The sequence below is a fragment of the Porites lutea genome, chromosome 10 (assembly GCF_958299795.1).
Source record: "Porites lutea chromosome 10, jaPorLute2.1, whole genome shotgun sequence".
NCBI lineage: Eukaryota > Metazoa > Cnidaria > Anthozoa > Scleractinia > Poritidae > Porites > Porites lutea.
In genome coordinates this window covers 19,974,353-19,997,309 of record NC_133210.1, presented here as the reverse complement: position 1 = coordinate 19,997,309, position 22,957 = coordinate 19,974,353, and the positions used below count along the sequence as shown (strand labels likewise).

General features: G+C 38.7%; 2 protein-coding genes across 4 annotated transcripts in view; one reads left to right on the top strand and one right to left on the bottom strand.

Annotated features, from left to right (window-relative positions):
* LOC140950273 (uncharacterized) overlaps nt 1-13,849 on the bottom strand; it is a 28,000-nt gene extending 14,151 nt beyond the window's left edge. Inside the window, exons 1-8 of one of the 3 annotated variants that reach the window (XM_073399488.1) lie at nt 13,627-13,849; nt 10,363-10,416; nt 7,810-7,916; nt 6,767-7,123; nt 4,732-5,355; nt 3,441-3,785; nt 2,311-2,448; nt 215-453 (exon numbers count right to left, since the gene is read on the bottom strand). In XM_073399488.1, coding sequence (XP_073255589.1) covers nt 215-453; nt 2,311-2,448; nt 3,441-3,785; nt 4,732-5,355; nt 6,767-7,123; nt 7,810-7,861 — 1,755 coding nt within the window. In that variant the 5' untranslated portion in view covers nt 7,862-7,916; nt 10,363-10,416; nt 13,627-13,849. The remainder of the gene's footprint in view (nt 1-214; nt 454-2,310; nt 2,449-3,440; nt 3,786-4,731; nt 5,356-6,766; nt 7,124-7,809; nt 7,917-10,362; nt 10,417-13,626) is intronic. The other 2 variants (XM_073399487.1, XM_073399490.1) reach the window with 2 other exon arrangements.
* On the top strand, nt 12,531-22,957 carry LOC140950307 (uncharacterized). Its single transcript, XM_073399533.1, has 11 exons — nt 12,531-12,826; nt 13,031-13,390; nt 16,183-16,446; nt 18,553-18,669; nt 19,127-19,169; nt 19,471-19,543; nt 20,462-20,515; nt 20,873-20,926; nt 21,490-21,543; nt 21,765-21,815; nt 22,441-22,957. Exons 1-11 carry the CDS (start codon nt 12,760-12,762, stop codon nt 22,516-22,518), a joined length of 1,215 nt encoding a protein of 404 aa, XP_073255634.1. The 5' UTR covers nt 12,531-12,759; the 3' UTR covers nt 22,519-22,957.

Below are 22,957 nucleotides of genomic sequence, written 5' to 3'. Positions count from 1 at the left end.
TAGTTTTCAACAAATCACTCTTAAACTTGGCAACTGGACTGTTTTAAGGCGTTCTTTCCAAGAGTATTGACGGATTTTCGGTCACTTGTCCCAGTCAAAACCTGAAGAAACCGTGCAAGGGTATATAAACATTCCATATACAACAAAGATACACTTTTTGGCAATAAATCCTACTACAACAATTCTTGCTAAGGCATTCCTTAAGTCATCACACCTTGTATTTCCCGAGAAAATTAAGAGGGACCGTGGCTCTGTACCAATCATTTCCTTGATTCCCTGACAACTGCCATACAATCTGATCTGCAACTTTCACTCGAAGACTATTGATAGACTGCCCATACATGTAATAGTAAAACACCATACATGTAGCACTTCCGTTGCTTTCTATCCATGGTGAATTGAGTCTGGCAACCTTGAACGTATTTCCTGATCCTTCTACATAGAAATAGTAACCTGAAATAAGAAAGTGTTGGCAACTGAGAATCTAATCAGTGCTTCGCCATCGTCAGTTGACTGACGCCCTTGTATACCAATACAAAAAGGTGACGCTATTTTAAGTTGTTCGTAAAACTAATCGTATTTTGTAAATCAAAAGATATCCGCTCAAGGCAGCTCTTGTTAAAATCTGCCCCCATACAAATTACTAGGAAAGTAACATATAATCAGTTGACAGACAGTAGGTCAGTGACAAGTGTTAAACCCGTCTTGTTCTATCCAACGCGGAAACGATCACAAATCGTGCTATCAACATAAATCCTACTTAGTAAGTATATAAAGAATGATATTTAATTTCATAAACGAAAAAAAGGCTGTCGGCCAAGTTGCCAGCTGGCACTGACTAGGTTGCTGTGTATGAGGTCTCTTAAAGAAAACAGCAAATAATTGTTCGCAAATAGGCTTTTTCCAGATTTTAAGTATTGATTCATCCATATTACAGACACAGTTTAGCAGCCCATGAATTAATTAACAATTAATGAATGAGGCTGAGTATCTTATGAAGAATTATGGAGATCGAGGAGGGTGTTATACGTCGGAGCCGTAGGCCGAGGCGAATAACACCCTCTGACATCTCTATAATTCTTCATATGATACGAAAGCCGAATTCAATAATTGTTTTATCATTCATTCAAAATAATTCCTAATTTAAAAACAAAGCTAAAACATGCTTACCTCCATCGATGTTAAGTTAACCTTCGATAGTGCACGTTTAGGGTAGTCGCAAATATTCTCCAAATAGCAGATGTCGCCCTTCGAGTTGTCTTCTTGCTGTTCTTGTCATGTTTTTAGCTATAATTTCGCCTAGTTCTTACTCTTGAAACAAGTAAAATGTCCGCCATTTTTTGTTTTCACACCCAAAACAACTCAGCCTCGTCCCCAGGTGTTCTCGGTTAACGGTGCATTAACCTGCAAGAACGCTGCATTTTCGACGTCATTTCCTCGTTAAATACGAAATTCTTCCAAATTTGGTCATCAGTAACCGGTTATGGTGAATTATGCGTGTGCTTTTAACCAATCAGAATCGGGGAAATATTTTTTGAATGAATAATAAATAACAATTATTCACCGAAGTGGAGGTGGCTAGTGATGGATATTTACCGAAGCCGCGTTAGCGGCGAGGTAAATATCCATCACTAGCCACCGACACTGAGGTGAATAATTGTTTTAGTATATACTAAAACAGTGAGATAATTGAGCCCAAAAATGATGATTTTTAACTCATTTACTGTTGCCTGCAACGATTACAATTTTGGCGCGCAATGACCGAACGGCCGCTGTCGTCGCTTTTTCTTGCCGGCAAATAAAACTTTTGAAGGCATTTGTTTAGCTCTTGCGGGGAAATTTCCTCAAAAGGAGCTGTGAATTCTTTTTGTATTTAAAATCATTCTGTAAAAAGGATTATTAGATTTAGTTTTAAGCTTATTTATGAACAAGTCAACTAAAAAAAGTAACGCAAGACTTAAACTTAATTTGCATTTGTAAACAACAAAACTTTTTCGCCGGTTTTATCGATAAATTCAAGTAAAAAAGACAAAGCTTTACCTGTGAAAACTTCCACCCCGAGCTTCGTCACTTTCTTCGTGTATTTTGGAAACAGCTTGCTTGATTAGTTGTGAAATTTCTTTGTTTGTTACGGCAGCAAACCGGGAAGGCATTTTGCAACTTACGCGAGTTTGGCGTCTCTCGCTCGGAGGAACTGGAGGTGAATCAGTGAATAGTGCAGGATATTCACTGATTGAGTAGCCAATCAGAGCGCGCGAAAAACACTATCCACTGTTTTAGTATATACTAAAAAGCCATTATCGCACTCACCTTGTCCTGAGGTGTGATCTTTTGATGGTCCAGTGCCACGCGATGGTGTAGGACCAATATGGCGAATCCACTTAAACGCCGAGCTATCAGGCCCATTATCCCAACCACAGTACCATATGTCAAAGTTACAGCTAGCATCTGCAGGCAAATTATAAGTACTGTAGTTAGTAGTTTACGTACATGGGAGCGATTAGCGATTAGTTGCCTTGAAAATTTGGTCGCTAGTATAGGCAATATCTGTAAAGAATATTCAATGTGGTCGCCTTGTGAGGGATCCTTACCACATTCTATAGACTGCAAAACAGCCCATATTTTTGCGCAGAAACGCGCGAGCCGAAGCGAGAGCGAAAACAAGTTATGCTGGCACCTTAAAAAACAGATTTTTTAGAGAAAAACCTACTGTGTTGAAGTCAACAAGTTAGGAGTGTAGGACAAGTGCAGAGTGAAATTGCCATTGTTTCGAGCCTGCGCGAGATGTGATACGTTTCATACGCGAATTTCTTCTAAGAATATTCAAAACCTAAAAAAAATAGACTTTATGTACCAACAAGTGTAAACTTAGTCAATACAGCCCGTATTTTTGCGTAGATGATCAGACCAAACATGAGGGAGCGGTTAAACAAAAGTCCTGGAGCGAGGGTGAAAGCAAAGTTTCAGCCTGGTGAGAGACGCGAAAAGATATTTTTCTTCTTACGGGCGTGTGACGCTCGCGCTTTTCTATTCGTGCGAAAAACTCACTCGGACACCTTCAAAAGAACTTTTATGGGGAAAGCCCGACTGCTTTGCAGTCTAAGCGCATTCTTGAGTTCTTATTTGTGCAGAAAACAGCCTCAAGTGACTCGAAAGGGGTTATTATGGACCCTGATTGTCTGAACAGCGCTAGGTTTAGTAGAACATGAAAGTAGGCCCGTTTTCTTATTTTTCGTATCGTTGTTAAACGGCATGCTTTTCATACCTGCATCACTTTTAAAGCAAAAGGCAACGTAATTGTAAAAGTTCTAATGGTTAATTATGAAAAGGTGCTCACACGTGAATCTTTAACTGACCACCATCAAGTGTCACAATGAATTTTGCTTTTTAGTCACAGTTTTAAAGGACGTGATAAAAACTTTCAATTTAGTCAACCTCACCCTTGGCAGCTACTGTGTAGTTGAAGTCACATATGACTCCTGCGTCTTCAGTATGATCACAATCACTGTTTCCCCAGCCGGCGTGTACACACAATGCAAGTGTACTCTCATCGCCTCTGCACTTCACTTCATCCAGCCACACGGGCCCATTTTTTCCACCACCGAATCTAGAACTTGTTGTGTACCCAACAGCCCTTGGGTATCCTAGCATGCGACACACTACATTTGCATCATTTAAGTCCCAAGAATCGTCACAAACCGTTCCCCACTGGCCATTGAAGTAGACAGACACACGACCTTGACTGGGAAAACCATACAGATCATCCAGCAACTCGATGTATAACACTAGAGAAAGATGAAAGTAACAATCAAACACAAATTCTGCGTATCTGTCTTAGGCTATGTTCACATTATACCAGATAGCTTTTGCGTCGGAAAACCATGGCGGATAAGGCTTCTGTTCATATACAAGAACGGTGATTTCTGTAACGAAGCGAGGCTGCGCCGCGCCGATCTCTTAAGTGGAGAGTCGGATAGGTGTTCATACCATAGATAGCGGATACCTATTCTTTCTTGTCGGTACGAAAAGCTATCTAGTATATTGTGAACATAGCCTTACTCAAGTAGCGCAAGTACGTGAAAGTATTTAGCGTCTGTTGGGCACCAAAGAAATTGATCGGCGCTTTCTACTGAGCCAATGATTGATTTAATGATTATAATAGTGGAATTGCCCTTATCCGCTCTAGCTAGTTTGCAGACATTCCACGTACATGGTTTAAAACAAGTAATACATTCAAATAGAACATCACAGGATAAAAAATTCCAACTGGCAGGAGGCAACCACAAGCGTGACCGAGGTTTTGAACTCGGGACAAATCCAAATAGAGTCAAAAACGGGGCTTGAACCTAGAACTACCGGATTGCGAGGCCGACGCGCTGATCACTCCACCAAGCTGGTTAGGTAGGTTTGTGCAAACTGAAAGCAAAGGTCTAATTGTTATATGATATTTCCGGAATTTCCAACAGGGATTTTTTGTCAAAACGGCGCAAGGCCAGTGGGCATCAACATCAATTTATCCTTGAACCCATTAGTAATCTCATAAGAAAGTGAGATATGATCGTCTAGGTGTATGAAAACCTGTCGTTGAAAGTTACTCAGCTGGTGTCTCAACAACCTCAACGGTCATAATCAGAGTCAAAGCGGCGTACATCGCGCTGGTTATTGTCCTTAATGGTCAACTAAGTGGCGGTGTAACAGTTGTTTTTATCAATCGATATCTAGACTACTTACCAGGAAGCAAACCAGGAATGAGTGGCGTGGTAGGTAGTATCACTGAAGAAGGAGATACGATGGAGGACACAGCTTGTGTGAGTGAACCAGATTGGAAGGTAGCCGTAAAATATGAATGCCCTAGAGAAGACGTAGATTGTATACGAGTTCTACATGACAAGGATTGAACTGTGGATTGCACGATGGGTTGTATCGATGATAATGTTGCTACGGTAGTTGTTATTGTGTGGTGACGGTTGGAGTTTGACACTATTGCGGATGTTGTAGGTTCTATACTGGAATATGGTGGTATTCTTGTGAACGGAATATGACATATTATTTCCGCATCTTTTCTATGGTCGCAGTTCCTCACACCCCAACCACTGTGGCCGCATTCTGATAAGGACGTTTCTTTTCCGGTGCAGGAAAGCTCATTCAGCCACACCGGACCGGTATTGCCTTGGTATTCAGTGCAGCAGCCGGCGGACCAAGCTCCCGTGTATCCCAACATTCGACACACAACTAACGCATCCAGCAGATCCCAACCTTCACTGCATACGGTGCCCCAAAACCCATTATGATATACTTCTACTCGGCCTTTATTAGGAGTTTCGCCACTAACGAGACGAACTTTAATGGGAAGATCTAACAAGAGAAGAAAATAAATCAACTTGATCAATTATGAAGAAGTTTAGGGGAAATTTTCGTTTAAATTGCGCATGCGGCAATCACCTGAAAGAACCCTCGACCAAATCCGATGGATTGATCCCTCACGTACACCAATACTGAATTGATAGCGCCATTCAAAGCAAAACATGACTTTAACTTGAATTTGGAACCACTTGACCCAGTTCAAGTTTATAAAGTTACCCTAAATGCACCGCTCGTTTGTAAATCTTGGTCCACTTACTTGAAGTATTCTTCACCAACAAAGCCACCCAGAAAAGGCCAAACGCAAACATAAAAACATGAAGCGGAAAATTAATGTAACAATGCACTGTGACAAAAAATGTCTATTGCCATTTAGGTAGAGATTTAGCGGCACTAAACGGGTAGGTTCAAAAATGTTCTCATCTTTCAAACTTCGTTCAAAATTTGGATGCCAGTTATCTTTTTACGCGAAAAACTCCAGTCAAGCCTTTATGAGCAACCACCCATCATACGAGACCAATTATTCACTATCTATATTCCAAGAGGTTTCATCGAGTTTACTGCAAAATTGAAAGCAAGTTTCCTTTGCTGGTAAACCGTATGATAAGCTACTACAAAAGTCGAGTCAGGATGAGATGAATGCGTGTACAAGGCAAAGTGCTCGTTTGATCTAAGTATTTCCTAACCCTACATATATTTCGTAGTGCAAGAGATGCTGAAACGCAAATACACTGCTGACGTGGCTTGACATAGTGAGGTGTTTGAGGTGTTTGAGACAAAGTGAGGCATAGCGTGAAAGATGCAGGCAAAAAAACGTAAACATTTAAGATAAATTTTTGACTTGAGGTTATGATGTTATTGCAAAACGCGGCAATGGCAGGCCCGTAAGGTGAGAGGTGCGGCGGGTGGGCACCCCTCTCCCCCCACAGGCTCTGGAGGTCCCCTTTTTTTGTTGACCAACGACTAAAAGTAAGGTGAGTTAGCGATACTAAGCCAACAATGTAACTGCAAAATCGTTCTCAATTTTGCGAGGTATTGTGGCGAAGAAATTGCTAGTAGATAAAAACAAACAGCTTGTGTCAATTAAACAAACATGTCTCCTAAGTGTTATATGTAACGTTTCGAATTGAAAAGCATTGTCTGGCGAAACATTTTGTTTTCTTAAAAAACATTTGTTATCAATATTTAAATTTTGTGCTTGGAGTAACTTATTGTATTTTTGAGACCTGCTGATTGGCCCACAACTAACTTTCTTAGAATGTATTATTCTTTTCCAGTAATCCGACTGGTCAGCTTTGTCTAAGTGGCCCCCGTAATAGTAGTCGCACTGTATACTCGCTTACACAATGTAGACTCAAATAGCTGGTACTATCATTTCATAATATCCAGACATACATAGCCTTACCTGTTATTTGGACTCGAATTATACTCTTTGGTGCTGAAAAGGAGCTGAGAAATGTACAGCGAAACCGCGTGCCATCGGTATCTGTGACGTTGTTCAACTGGAGTTTCATGTCATTTCCTTGAATGACATCGAAAGTATCTGTGTTGCCAACTTCCTGGTAAACTCCACCAGAAAACTGCTTAACTGCCATAATCTGCCACAGATTGCTGTATAGGAACATTTCGCGTTCCAAGATGATTAGTGAAAAGCGATTTGCTTTCGATGTTTCTTCCGCGGTTAATGACACCGTCCATTGTAGTGTGGTGGGTGCTCCTAGGCGGACTTCGTTTGGCTGTTTAGTTCTCCACGAAAAAGAATCTATTTAATCACACAAATACTATGGATTAATCATTTTCAATAATCAATAACCAAAATTTTCTTTAGACACTCTTGCGTTATGCTAGTTGTTTGGAAACGGACGATTTCAAAATTCCTTTCCGGCTTTCATTTTTTCATTTCACACTTTCTTTCCTTTCCCGCCAATTCTCACGTACATTTCGTTACGCTTAGATATAGCACCTTATGGTTGGTCACATACCTTGTTCAATAACTACACGTATAACCAAACGCTAGGCGGCAAATTTCTTTTACATAATCCTGGCGGAGAGTGATAGCTGTTTGTTTGCTTGTTCGTATATTTCTGGACACTATACATTAAAGTTTATTTTTAGTTTTCCTTTATTCGTAGTGTTCTTACGACATTTATTTTATTGTAGTTTTTGATACGATGTTTGATAAGACAGCAGAATAAATTGCCCTAAGACGAAGCTGTATAAGGACCTATAAGACGCCTCGAATTAACTGTACCGCCGCACACCGCGCCGCGCGGTTTACGTATTATAGAAACTACATAATAATTTTTGTGACTTCTCAGCACGTTTCGTTTTTTTACTACTCTAAGTTATTGTTTGCCCTAATTTAATACTAGATATATTCTTATCATGTTCTTGATATGTGAGACAAAATTTAATTGTTGTTGCTTTTTGTTGGTTGTTAAGTCTTACCAGACAACGTGAACTGTGACAACAAGAGTACCACAACTGCTACTTTGACCATTGCCAATTGTTACTCATCCTCTGGTAGTGGGTTTCGGATCTGTAAGAGAAAGCAACTACAGTGCAAACAATTGCAATTTTTTAAGACGTAAACCACCAGGAAACTAAGTAATTTAAATTTTCAGTGGACAAAAACCTTGTACCAGAATAATTTAAAGCGTATTGCATTCTTCTTCACATTTTTCAAGGGCTAAAGATGTAATTAGTTATCTGTACCTGAATTTCAGACAATTACTTCGAGTCGTTTTCACTCCCTCAGTAACTGAGAGAAAACGACTCGCAATTATCGTCTGAAATTCAGGCTAATCTTACACGTGTAATTTTCAGAATTTTACCTGCGTTTTCACAATTCTTGTGAAATTTGACATTTGTTTTCTCGGGCTCCCATAAGAAATTTTCTTTGGTGTTAATACAGATAACAAATTACATCGATAGCCCTTGAAAAATGCAGAAAAGATTGCACTATTCTGGTACAAGGTTTTTGTCCACTGAAAATTAAATTACTCAATTTCTTGGTGGATTCCGTCTTAATGCTTCTGCTCTTTATCTAAATTTTTTGATGACTGGTGTTATTCGCCTTTTTCGCAATTTTACTTAGGCCATGTTAGTTTTTCGTGCCTACAGGAAAAGCTATCCGGTATTAGTATGTACACAGCCTTATTGATCAAATATTAGATCTAAATGCATGATGAATGAAGAGCAAGAAAACGTTAAGGCACGGAAATACGGGCAACAAAAAACATCCAACTTGTCTTTGAACGTTGCTGCATAACGAGTTGAGTAGCGATGTTGTGCGTTTTACCACCCACATCAAACTTACAACAAATCAGGTTGTTGACGGGTTTGAACGGGGGTGGTAAAACGCGCGACATCGTTATTCAACTCGTTTTACAGCAATGTTGCAAGACAAGTTGCACGTTCTTTGTTGCCCGTTTTTCCGTACCTTTAGTCGGATGGTACAATCTCTTTGATACTTTTATCAACCACAGGTTTTAAAGTCTGAAGTTCTGAGCTCTGAAGTTCAGTGATTAGTGCGTCAATTTAAATAACCTTATGGATCGGTTACCTTTCGTCAAAACTAATATAGGAAAATTAATACATGGGAAAAACGCTCTTTACAAAAAGTGAACGATTTCGCGGGCTGATTGCCTAATATTCACCACCAACAAGTGTAAATACGAAATTTCAACTTCTGAAAAAGGAGCCTGTGTGGGACTTCAATGTTGTTTTCTTTGTAAAGCACATGACGCATGCGCCCTCTTGCAGAGAAAAAGGCTATAATGATGCTGATGCAAAACCTGTGATATTATAGAGAGCAACGAAAGATGAAGTCAGCGGCCAACTTGGTTCTCAGAACCTAGGATACGGGTTTTAGAGCCTATCACTGGGATGCATGTTTGCGGAGCCATTTGTAATTTTATGTCTGTAGTTATTCTCAAGTGTGAAAATTTCTAAAAGATTGAAGAATGTTATTAATAGCATTATTCCTACTATAAGCAAAGAACATGCTACGAACACATTTATTCTGTTAACGGTGAAGTGCTTTTCTGGTCCTTTTACGTCGGGCAAAACAGCCGTTTTGGAACAAATTCATAGCGCTTTTAAATCTTACCTTTGGTTTATTTCCAAACCTCAGTGGTGAAAAACAACATAACTTTTTTTCTTTAAATAAATCAACTGGCACAAGATTTTCTGCTCCGCGATGTTTTTTTCAGAACTGCCAGACTAGAGCACCAGAAGTGAAATTCAATGCGGTAAACGTCTTTGATCGCATTCTGGTTCTGAACTCTGAATAACAAGTGAATTCCAAATTTATGCAAACAGTAGACTCAGTCGAGCTGTCAGACTTGTAGCCAATGAAATTCCTCTGCTGGTTCTCAGGAGCCAATGAAATTGCCAAACGTGTTATTAGCAATATTGTACTAGTTTGAATAGAAGTCATTATGATAAAAATGTCATTTTGGATTTAGCCTGTCTTTTTTCTTCATTTTTGCTATGGCTAGTGTTTGACATTTGTCAATATTTGAATGTAAAAACCAAATTGACACAAGTTTTTTTAGAGATGATAAATTACGTCATAAACATTGTCGAAGTCTGTTGTTGATACAAAAAACACATAAAAACTGACGTCAATTTGTACAAAACACAAAGATCGATTCTATAGTTTTAGTTCTGCCCCATACAGATGTTAAGTTAATCCATGGCATTGTCGTAGTTTGTTGTTGATCAACAACATTCACACAAACACACAAAAACTCTGAAAAAAAACTAGCGTTTTTGAAGTTTGTTAATTTAATGTTATTTTATTGATAGGAAAACTACATATTTTCTAGATGTCATGTATTGATTAACAAAAAACACAACCTGACGTTTATTATCAGGGATTCCAGTAAGTCCTTTATTAATGTGATTTAGCACTCTAATATGGGAAGAAAAGCGTCCATATAAAATGCACAAGAAAACCGTAGCAAAACATAGAATGAGTTCAGGCTTGTAATGTACCTTGGAATGTTGCTGACATTTATGTTCATGAATATATTCCAGAAATATGTTTACCTGCAGGAAAGAAAAAGGAGCGAAATTATCCGCAGTTATAAAAATATTTTGCATTTAAAAAAGCAGGTGGAAGCTAAGAATGTCACAGAATTTCGTAAAAAAATAACGGTTTGATTGCAAGGGCGACAAAATTTTCACACATGGCGCGGCATCTTATTCAATTTTCAGCTGAATTAACACAAATTGAAGAGCTGTTGTATGGAAGGTAAATTTCATCATGTAACATATAATGATCGTAAACGAAATTACACTGTAATTTCACTTCAGAAAGAATACTCCACCTTACAATTTGCATGGAAAACCCGCTAATTCCGGCGAGAAATCCCGATAAGAATTCAACGGAACGGTTCAACGCACGCGGTGAAAATTCTTCGGAAAAAAGGTATTACCTTCCGAGGCATTATCTTTTTACCGCTTTTACGGAAACGAGGGAAAATGTCTGCACCATTTGTGTGGATTATACCAGGCTTCCTCTCAAGAGAAAGCAAAAAATGTAGCGGTATTTTGTAAGTGCTACATTCCTGTTTTTGGTGCCAAAAAAAAGTACCAGAACCATTTAACTGAAAATTTTTCACCGAAATTTCCGTAGTACATGGTTAGCGCTCCTGGCCTAGCTAACACAGTAAAGCCGTTGAGAGGGATTCTTTAAAAATTGGGCCTTCGTTAACTTTTAACCAGCCCACTTTTAGTATCATTGGTTCATTGATTTTTAGTTCATTGAGTTCATGGATTTTTTTTCATCGGTTCATTGATTTTTAGTATCATTGGTTCAGTGGTTAATTTTAAGTGGGGTCACTTAATTTCATTTTCAAGTGGCGTCACTATCTTCTCCTTTCTTTTCTTTTGTTCTCTTTTTTTACTACCTCTTTTTCTTTCATTTACGCCTTTTGTTTTAAAAAAATTATACGATGGAACCTCGATATAACGAAGGGCAAAAAGACTGGCAAAATCTGTTGCTATAACGAGGTTTCGTTATTTCGAGGGTCTCTTTCATATATTTTGCTATGTGAAAAAAGTTTATAAAGGGTTTAGTTTATCGTTTGTCTCACGATTGTCACTTTTATATTGATTGCGACGTTTCGACTGCACACTGCAGGTAGTGTCGATTTACTGAGTCGAACTTTTTGTACCACCGTGGTTGTTAGTGATTGGTGTATCTCAAACCTCGCTCATGGTTGGTGGGTTTCGAGCCAAAGCATTATTGGCATTGTGAGAGGAAGAAACTGATCCCCCAGCGGTCCGCCGTGGTAGAGGTAAAGTGAGGTCGGTTGTCATGTTTTTTGGGTTTTTTTTGTAGGCATCCACGCTTCAGGAATCTCAATTCCACTGTCCCTGTAGATGTTGTTAGAGTGAAGTCTGATGAGGATAGTCTCCTTAACTCTACGAGACTACCAGTGAGGGTCTCGGTCAATAAGCTTAACTTCGTCCCATAGCGGATATACCGAGGACTTATTCGTTAGAGGTTCGTTCGAGATTCCACTGTACACAGATATCTTCAATACCTTTTAAAAGAATTAATTGAGACATATTGATGAAAATTTTCGTCGTTACAACAGCATAATGGTAGAATCATACGAATCTTGCCCCTCGATGGCATGTTAAAACCGCAAAAGACTGACTTGTAATTGTAGTTTCTCTGTAAGTAATCAAAGGAGGTAAAAAACGTGAAAACGAGGTAATTTTTACAAAAATTTGTGCTTCGACCTTCAAAATCCAAAATGGACCGTGCCTGAATAGGATGAACTCAATGAGCATGCGCAGGTCGTGACTGTGCCCCTTTAAAGTCCACAGTATAGTTTATGCGTTGTATTTCAATATAACCAATGCTACTGCATACAAATCCTAATACTTGTAATAGATTTCCATACATGCTCCATTTCACTCCTCAGATACAGGTGTCAAATAAGCCGCTGTTTCACTTGTGTTGGATCGTCGACCAACAAAAGTTGTCAGAAAGTGCAGTTTACCCCGGAAATTAAAGTAAAAATCGACAAATTTCATACCTTCGTCAGCGAAATTCTACGAATACCTCAATTTCCTTTTGTTTTACCGAAAACGATACCACTTTCAACGATACGTGTCACGCTGAACCTCAGTCGATGTAAATTTTACTTGCTGCCGGCGGGGAACGTTCCGGAAACATTTTCACTTTCTTTCCTGTTTCTGTTGAAAACATTTATACATGCAAATAAAAGAATTTACCCTTGACGCAGACATCTGACGTAATAATGGAGGCCTCGGAAGGTTATTGAAAGTCGAGTGGCTGTCAGAAGCCGTAAATACGCACAAATACAAAAGGATGTCATGCCTGAGCTATTCTAAGGAACGAACAAACGACGATCGATGGAGGTTTTTAACTTTAACGTTGTTTGCGGCATTTTCTTTTTGATTCATAACTTTATTTTACTAGGTAAGTACGGAAAAACTAAGTGATACCTTTGTTTACGTGTCTTTACCATATCTGGAGAAAAGGATATACAACTCCATCGGGTTAAAACTTGTTGTTTAACCCTCCGTTACAGTCGTGATTAGTTGAAACGGCGGCCGACGTAATCGAATGTCATCTTATTCGGAAATTTAGATGCCTTGTTGATTCATTTTTGTCTTATTTCAGATGGATTTCAGTGGTCGTTTCGACAACAAGAAAGCGATGTAATAGATGTAGCTGTTGGGTCAGATATAACGCTACCTTGCGAATATATTCTCACTCCAGAAGAGCAGCAGGAAGCCGATGTATTCCATTTGATAACATGGACGCGAGAAGAGCCCATGAACAGCAAAAACTGGACTGGTTTGGCCGCAAAATCTAAGTTGACTGGTAGCAAAATTATACATGATGATCCTGGACGCATTTCATTCACTGAGGGCAGCTTGACTTTGAAGAATATAAACGTTAAGGATCACACGTTTTATCAGTGTGCTTTCTACAGCAGTTTCTTCACAACTCCAAGTACGATTGAACTGAATGTTCAATGTGAGTATATTTAGTCAGTATATGTTATCAACAGAAAACCACACTAAAATCTCAGAAACATGAGCGTAAAGAACATTCTGCAAAATTTTTATCCGCAAACAAAGCATCAGTGAAATGTCGTAGTCATGGTCCAACATTTCCAAATATTTCACGCGCGATCGAACACAGACTTGATACAACCACATCTGCTTACGTGAATAACATTATCTAAGTTAAAGAAAGGAAAAGTCGCCTACCTGTACATAGTTTCAAGTAACGCGTATTCAAAGATCACCAGTTCACGATTTCTTGGTCATTGAGTCCCGGTACTAAATTATCACATTGTTATTCAGAAATTGTATTTTCCCAAGCGAGATCGTGTTGACTTTATAAACCGCGTGTTGTTTATGTTACCCTTGGAGAGAAAAATTATTAAAATCACTCCGTTGAGAAATACTTTTGCCTGCCAGTTACAAACCACAAGAGTAATCCTGCGCTGTAAGCCCCTAATAAATGTGTCGAACATTGTCAAATCAAAATCACGGCTGTCAAAACATTATTGTTCGCAGTGATATCTTGTCAAAATGACGAAATCCTGAACGGCTTATTCGCTCTAGTGCGACCCGGGCCTAAACGTACGCGACTTGATCTTCGCTCATACCAAAATTAATAACCATTTTCACCTTAGTGTCCCATATTTTTGGAGCATATGATATTTTTCATTACGGAAAGATGTTAGAGTTAATGCTTGACATTTTAATGTCATCGAACAATCGAGGCACGTCTTTAGCCCCTCTCTAATCCGGCTTTCCCGCTGTAACTGATACTCGTAGATCGATTTGCAATGGGCTACGTGTTTGATACGTGTTTATAGAGTTGCTACCCTGCGAGCGAGAGGTTCTACGATCTTCTGTGAGCTATATCCAGGAAGATTTCTTTTAATTATTAACCCGTATTAAACAGACAGGATTACTTGTTTTTATGTTTTATTTTATTTCATCTATCTTATCTTATTTCGGTGGTTTTTTAAAATGCTCTGTCGTCGATCGTCGGAAATGCTGTTCCCCTGCAAAAACTTAATATAGCGTAGCTCAAAACCACAAGATGATATTGTCTTCAAAAAATATGCGGATTGAAAACAAGCTGCAACAACAGAATGGCTGACAGTTTTCCCTTTTTCAGCTCCACAACCTGACATAATTATCCAGTATTTTAAATGACCACATGTAAACATCACGGCACTTCTTGCAAACGAAACACGGAAGTTTTCCTTATTTTTCAAAATTTATGGAAATTTTCCTTTGAAATTCGGAAATAAAACGACTTTCGCAGGTGCTTTGCCCTAGGCAAAAGTAAGAAATCACTTTATAACAAACTGCTTCCCTTTTTGAGATTCGTGGCTCAAATAGACCTTTATTTTCATCGGAGGCAAACTTTGTAAAAATTTAATCAAATATTTATCATAGTAATTTCACCTTTTTATGTTCTAAATCAAAATTTTAGTACACTAAATTTTTTTTTGCGCCCTTTGTAGCCTGCGCGTAAAGACTGAGACACCTTTTCGGTCTTTTTTTCTCAACCAAAGTCGGGAACTCCAGCGCAAGGCGGCCGATAAATAACTTGTGAGACACTACTCAAGTGGAAGCTATATAAAAAGTACAAGAGACCGCTTCTTACGTCCACCCAGCTTAGATGTAAGCTAGCTATTAGTAAAGACCATCTATTCGGCATTAACAGAAGGGTCACTATGATCACCAACCAGACGTCTCATTTCGTTAATCCATCCAAGGACCACCTTGAAGCCTTGATGCCTAACTTCTTCTATAAGCCTTGTAATCCGGAGAGAATAGGAGAATAATATGATTTAAGCACCTCCTTTAGGTGCGTAAAATAGGACAGTAAGAGTAAGGAATGCATACTTCCACCCTCTTGTTTGGAGAGAGTTACACTTCAGTATGACATTTTCCCCCAAACCCGTCCTTAATTTTAAGCATATTATTATCATAGCGAGGATTGCGAACTTAGCTGAGTTTCAGAGTAGCCGGCGAAGTCTACAATTTACTTGATATTTTAAAAAAGCCGCAGATAGAGGCAAAATTACCAGTAAACTTCGCCCTCGAATAAACGTCGCACCTAATCAAAAGAATGGGGCGTCTATTCGAGGATCAATGCGAAAAAACTCGGGTACAACTTGGTTATCTACATACGATTCTATCTCAGCTCAGCAAATTAAGAGAGATTCTGGAACCTTTCAAGTACATAATATTTAAAAACGAATTACAGTAACTCTTGTCAGTGATTTAAGAAAAGTTATTTTGAGACAAACGCCGCCCTCGAATAAACGCCCCCCCGCCGCATCGGAAACACTGATAATTCAATAGACGTACTCTTGATACTCTTATAGTCCGTATCAGGTTTGTCACGCAGGAAGGGTTCGTGTGGGGGACACTAAGAAACGCTTCCTTATCTGCTCTTACCTCCAAACTAGCCAAACAAACCGGTGCATTTTCCTCACTTAACTGACTGAAAAAGACCAGCCGTTTAGGCTGTAGCCGCTCATGGAGGCCGAAAAAAATGAAAGCTTTTGCTTTGCTGCTGTTTGCTCTAAATTTTTAACGTCACGGTGTGACTGAGCAACGGTCAAAAAATCACGTCTGTTGGGTGTTTCTTGGTGTTGCGGAAACTATTGTTTGTTAGCTATTGTTTTGTGGTGTGGGTGTTGTTCAGTGTCTTTTCAGTCTTTTGTATTACCTGTACGTCATTTGGTTATTGCACCCGTCCGCAACAATGTCTCTTCATTTGCACTTTTACAGACAAACCAACAGAGACCCAACTTACCGCCCCCTCAAAAGAGGCTAAAGAAGGGGAACCATTCAAGATTACGTGTACAGCACGAGCCAATCCTACGCCCGTATACCAATTTTATCGTGATGGAAAATTAATTAGAAGGACAAGTAAGGGAGTACTTTCGTTTCCCAGTATCAAGACTGAAGATGAAGGAACCTACCGCTGTGTGCCTACCAATGAAGTAGGAGAAGGGCCCGAAGCTATAGTCACTTTTACTGTAACAGTTAAAGGTAAGAAAATGTAGCAATATCACATTTCGAAATAGTCATCTGCTTGACCCGTCCCCAGGTTTTGTGCGTATGATGCTTCGGCTCAGTTTTGGGAATGTAACGAGTTTTTCACGAATGAATTTCTCCGCTTAAAAAAAATTGTTGGTGTACAATCAAGCCTGTAGTTAAGAGCAATTGACAAAGCTAAGAGTTGATTTAAAAAATGAAGATAGGGCAGATTGAAATATCCATTGACCTCAAGTGTTTCTACCTCTTTGGCGCCAAAACTTAAACGCCATCTACAGTGTATCTATTGCACTTAAAAAATGGTACATCTCAACAAAGTGACCGTTTAATAGAGGCAAAGATGATAAACAATATTGCGTTGGACTTCAGAAAATGTGAGCTCGACCGCTTAGTTGAGGTGACCGCTTAAAACGAGAGATCAGAGAGATGATTTCCGGGAGTTTGGTAAGTGACCGCTTAAAACAGGCTCGCTACATTTGACTCTATCTAAAATGCTCAAACGAAATCAGAGGTGTGTCGTATCTGCTTTTGATTAGTACAGGTTATCGAAGAGGTTTTGTAACCAAAGTAGTTACTTAATTAGGTAACTAGATAAAGCTCCTTTGAAGAGTTAGACGTACCTAAGGACATTTCGTACGCTGTTCTCAGCAAAATCTGTTTCCAAAGCTATAAGCTGCATTCTTGCACTAGCAAAACTACTGAAGTTCAATTTCTCTTTTATCTCGTCCTTCCTTTTACTTCAAGAAACTTACTAAGGTAAATCTCGGTGGTGGTTGCGATATCTGATTTCAAACAAGGAAGAAATAAAAGAATCCTTAAAACCGGATTGGCAGCTCATTGCCTTAATAAAACCACTTGCAGTAACCCCTCCTATTTAGCTTGGCGAGTAAGTATCGCCGATATCACAGCTACCGTGTGTCTAAAATTACATAGTACGTTAAAATAATGAGCCTTTTACATGACCATCGTTTGGAGGGTTCACGTAATGTTTTGTGATAGTTTAAGGAAGCAATTTTGTAGTGTTAAAAGTTGAGGTGCTGCTAACTTTGGATATGAGGATGTGGCTGTAGACGCCTTCTGACAAAACGCAAAACACAGAAAGCTTACTCCGTGCCGTGATACTAAAAACCATTTAAAAATGCGCATTAAAAATTAATTGTACTGGCACCGTTCTCGATTATATCTGATAACGGTTAGGTCTAGAAAAAAAGGCGTAGACGATTCCGTCAACTGCTGCCGCTGTTACTAAAAGGTGGTACAATAGAAATAACTCTGACCACTAGCAATTATTGACGATGCAAAAAAATAATGTTATTGAAGGTAGGTCTACTTAACGGAGTTGAGTTGTGCGTTTGTAGACCGCTCGTTCCCCTTGCTCTATTTGTCTCTAGAAATATTTGGCCAAAAGCTCCGAAATAACCTTGACCTCACCTTGTTTCACGCTAAATTATGTTTCCTTTAGTCTTTTTCCTCATGCTGAATATTTCACAGCAGTTGGCGGAACACATCCCACTACATACCATTTTTTAAAAAAAATTACTATCCTCTAATCACTGCACAATACCATTGTGATTCTTTTTTTAAAGCCAAGTTTCCTTTGCGTTTTTCCTGGCGCACGCGTCTCGAAAGTTCATCGTGTAAAATTTGTGCTCAGTCAACTGTTTTAAATGTGCTCTGTAAAAATGATTAATATATTGTTTTTCGGAAGCTGGCAGTAGTGACAACCTCACAATCATGTGGGTCTTGTAAAGTACCGCTTAATTGTTTCTCAAGACACCCAAATAATTCAATGCATGAAACAGTTTTAGCTCAGCAAGTGCTAAAATACTTAAGTGGTGACAAGGACTTTAGATGGAAGTACTATAGTGCATTTGAATAATAGAATGGAAAAGTGCCGGTGAAAGCGGAAAAAGGGATGGAGGGGTGTGTCAGGCTAATTCTGACGATCGTCGAAAAATTGCAAAAAGCTTCGTTAGTCTGTTGAACTGCATCAGGCAAGAAAAAACATTCGAATGACTTGATTCGTTCCAGTCGCCTCTTGCCATCTATATATTTGTAGGTTATAGGAGCGTCTTAATGATATATCTATTTGTTTTATAGCTTACGAGTTATTCCCTAATTGGGCCTACGGAGCTGTTGGTGGAGGAGTCTTATTAATCATAATTGTTGCTATAGTTGTTTCCATTTGCTGTGCCAGGAAAGGCAAGAAAAAACCCGGTAAGACGGTTAAAACGGGTTTCGTACATAAGTGTTATTTACTTTAGAAACTTTGAAGTTGGTTAGAGATGTTAGAAATAAGATGAGAACGGAACAAAAACACTAAAGCACTACTTAGTCGAATGTTCGACGATAACTATATAATGTATTTTAATTTATAGACACATTTAGGGCTATGTTATGGCAGAGTCATTTATTAACTGTCACTTATCAAACGTTAGGAGTTATCCACATTTCAACTTTCACATACACATGGTTGTGGACGTATAAAATCTTTATAGAGATGCCTTCATTTATTGAAGGAATATCAATTAATAAAAACAATTTTAAAAAAATGTTAAAGAAATAGTCGGAGCTGCAGGTAGCTGAGCTAACTATGAGATCTTTAGAAAATACGGAAAATCATGTATTTAGTGTCTAACTGTCATTGTTACCTTTTTTTTCTTATTACTGACAGACAACAGAAGAAAGACATCACAACCTCAAAATAAAACTCGGAAGTAAGTTATTTTACAGCAGTTGGGAACTGAATATGGCTGACAAAAGTTGAAAATTTACTGAAGGCGGATTTGCTTGTATTTGTTTTTTTGCTCAGGGCAAAAGGGCAGTAAATGTTTATTTATTTTAGAAAAGAAACGTAAAACTTCCTTTCCATAAGGACCCTATAAATCTGCTTCGTGTTGGTATCTGCAAGATGTGATTATTTTATTGGTAAAGGCATAAAATGGAGTTGATGTAAATGTGTTTTTGTTTTGAAAACTTCCAACTAAAGAGGTTGTTCTCTTTTCTCTTAAACAACAGGCCCAAAGATGCAAGGGAAGCTCATGTTGGCCCAGGGGCCTTTTACGTAGATAATGTGAATGGACAAACGGAGGTATGACTATATTTTCTCTACACGAAAACTATGAACCAGTCAGAGAAAGCTGATTAGCAGAAATGACCGGAGATGTTCCTTGGAAAATGTGACTGACGGAAAAAATTCCGTTGCCTAGATCCACGCAGCTGTGGTGCCCATTTCTTAAGACACAACTAGATAACAGTCTTAGCCGCATTATTAGCCTTATTATTCCGGCTACGGAAACGTCACTTAAAAAGTGAATTCCCGCACAGAAGGACGCGCACCAACCAACTCCAATAATCCTTCCTCCTCGCAGAGTCTTGAAAAGTCCTTAAATTTTAGGGGGGGTCCTTGAAAAAGCCTTGAATTTCTGTGTAAGTCCTTGAAAAGTCCTTGAATTTTGAATGTAATGGGGTCAAAAGAATACTACTCTGCTGTTCTAACAACTGGCAGGCAGAATCTTTTTAAGCGCAAGCTACTTTTCAATGTTCTCGACGAGATTAGTTCGGCGGGAGGACTTCTCGGCAAATTGACTTACACCTCACCCGTTAGGTCACTGCTATCCAACAAATCTACCCACATCTCACCTGTTAGATTTCTTTACACCCTACCTTTCAAAGACAGTGTTTGTAAAACTACAGTGGCTTCAGAATTCTTTTAATTTCGCGGCCGATGATTTTGCTACGTGTCGGTAATCGCAGCTTTTACATGTTTTACGAACAATAGATGTAAGCAATTTCCTTAAAACGATGAAAGTGACCACGAAGGGATCAAAATTAAATGTTTGTAATTGGCAACCCAAAAATGCAAACCAAAGTTTGTCATGACTTCATACTCACTTTTTTGCCAAGAAAGGCAAAATAAGTGCTTAGCTCTGCAGGGACTTAATAGACACGAAAAAAGCAAGAATTAACTTGGTTGCGCTGATCCCTAATGTGTTCTTCATTTTAACAGATTCCTCGACTAAATGAAGCCATCAGTTTTGGTGACATTAGAATGAGCCGTGAGGTGGGTTGTACCTTATTTAGGAGAACTGTTATATGAAAATGACGTGGTGAACGTTTGTTTGTCTCCAAGCTGCATCATTTGGAAATACACTAAATTTCCTCCAGCCCCTCTCGCTGAGGCGGATAGCCGCTATTTTGCAATGGCCTTGTTCTTTTAAAATGTCCGCGCCTATAAAAGTTAGAATTATTAAATTTTCCACATTCACTATAATTAGCTGAACAAAAAAACAAAAGAAATTCGCTGCACAATGTTATGACTGGGCATACTATAAAATCATCGAGTGGCATTTTCTTATTTTATCTAGACCAAGTGTCCGAGAACCGTTAACATAATTTTAGTCCTCCTTTGTTTTCACAGTTTCCTCATCTTAACGGAGCCTTAAGTTTTAATGACCTAAGAACGAGCCACGGGGTAAGTATAAAACATCTTAAGGAAGCTTTGCATTGTGCCGCTAAACAAACATATTCTCCTACAAACAGGCCGAGCTAGGTATCTCCTTCCGGGCTACCCTTGGGATTAGGCCAGGTTACGTTTGAGCGGGTGAAATTCCCGACATGTTGTTCAATTCGCTTAAACGAAGTCCTCGGTATAATGAACGATAATGTTTATCAACCCTGTAAAAGTATGATATGGGAAAGAACCTTATATTGTGCTTAATTTGCCAGTCTCTTGGCCCTTTGTTACATCGTGGATCTACTGGAGAAAGCTGATTAAAGGGTTCGACCGACCTTGATCACTGGCTTTCTTTCCTTTGGCAAGTTGGTGATGATATCATTCTCCGTTGTAGATTCTGCGAGTATGCTAGATCCGTTCAATCACCCACAGTTGCTTTAACTGTCTGTATTAGGTGTGTGTGGGTCTATTTCGAACGTAATTAAGGAGGTTGTTCTTTTTCTTCGATCCGGAAACAGGCTACCTATCGTGAACAGAGGACCTTTCATTGTCGCTTCATCTTGCTTTTTATTACTTTGCAGAATTATCATCTTAATGGAGGTTTTAGTCTGGGTGACGTTAGAGCGAGCCGCGAGGTAAGCGTTAGTTTAACATACAAATGTCGTGAAACTAATAACTTGGGTAGCTTGTTCTCGTCTAACTCTTATATCCGGGGATATGGTAATTTTTTTACCCTGAAAATGCAGTGTAGTCACCCAATAGCGGCAAAACAAAGATGGCAATTTTAGAGATATGGGTATTTAGTTGGTAAGAATAAAATAATACACGCAATAATTGTTCTTTTTTTTTTCCTTAGGCTCTACCGATGAAGAGTTCTTTCAGTGTTGATGATGTCAGACTAGGCGAGGTAACTTTGCGACAACAAGCAAAACGAAACCTTGTTATTTTTTTTAAAAAGAGCTCGACTTTAATTTTTTTTTTTGGAATTGTCAAACATAAAACACCACAATATAGCCGGGAAGGGTTTTCTACGGCTTAAACATCGGGGCAAATTTCTTGGAACAAATAAAGCTTTTGCATAAGAAAATAGCTCAACTCCCACAGGACTAGTTTGGTACACCAAAATGGCCACCGTTTCATTGTTTTGGAACAGCAATATGGCCGCCTTGACGACAGGTGAAAACGCTCTGTATGTAGTTCACTTGAACAACCTCATAGGAGACAATCTGTGGCTTAAACATAGCATTCCTAGTAATGACCATCATATTGGTAATGATGAAGACGACTATAACGAAGATGATGATAATGGGGATACTAAAATTGAAAAGTTTTGTAGTTTCCTGCATGTGTTTGTTCAGCCTTAAATTTACAGAGTATATCATTCTAACATTAAACTTTGCCTTTTGCGGTTTGTAATAGTTCAAACATCCAATATTGTAATTTTTTCAATTTGTTTGGGTAAAATGACGAATATTGACAATAATTATCTTTTGTTTATAATAAATGCTTTTTAATTATCATTTTGTTTGCAGGCAATGCAGGGAACGTATCCACCTCAGTCCGTCACTCATTTAATTGATGGCGTAGAAGAACATGTCTCAAACCTCTGATGTTACAAAAGCAAGGCATTTCCGACAGGGAAGTAACACAACATTCATTTAAAGACCAGGACATTGACAGGGAAAAAGGGGGGCATCTCTCTTGTTGCCTTCATAATAATTGTAATAACTTATTATTATTATTAATAGCTAAGTAGTACATATTTCGACATTTTTTTCATCTTTCGTCGAAAGACCAACATTTCTTTTCGACTGATGAATTGTCAATGAAAGCTACATGTATTAATAATTGAACATCATGAACCACATTGTGACCTAAACAATCGAAAAACTAAGAAAAAAAGTAATGCTCTTTCAAGCTGGGCTGTTTGTTCTTATTTAGTTATTTGAAAAGACAGCTGGAGATTTTTATACTAAACGAGAAAAACGAATTATTATTTAGTTAGGATATTTTTGCTAGATTTAGAGTCACGTTTAAGACAAACGGCAA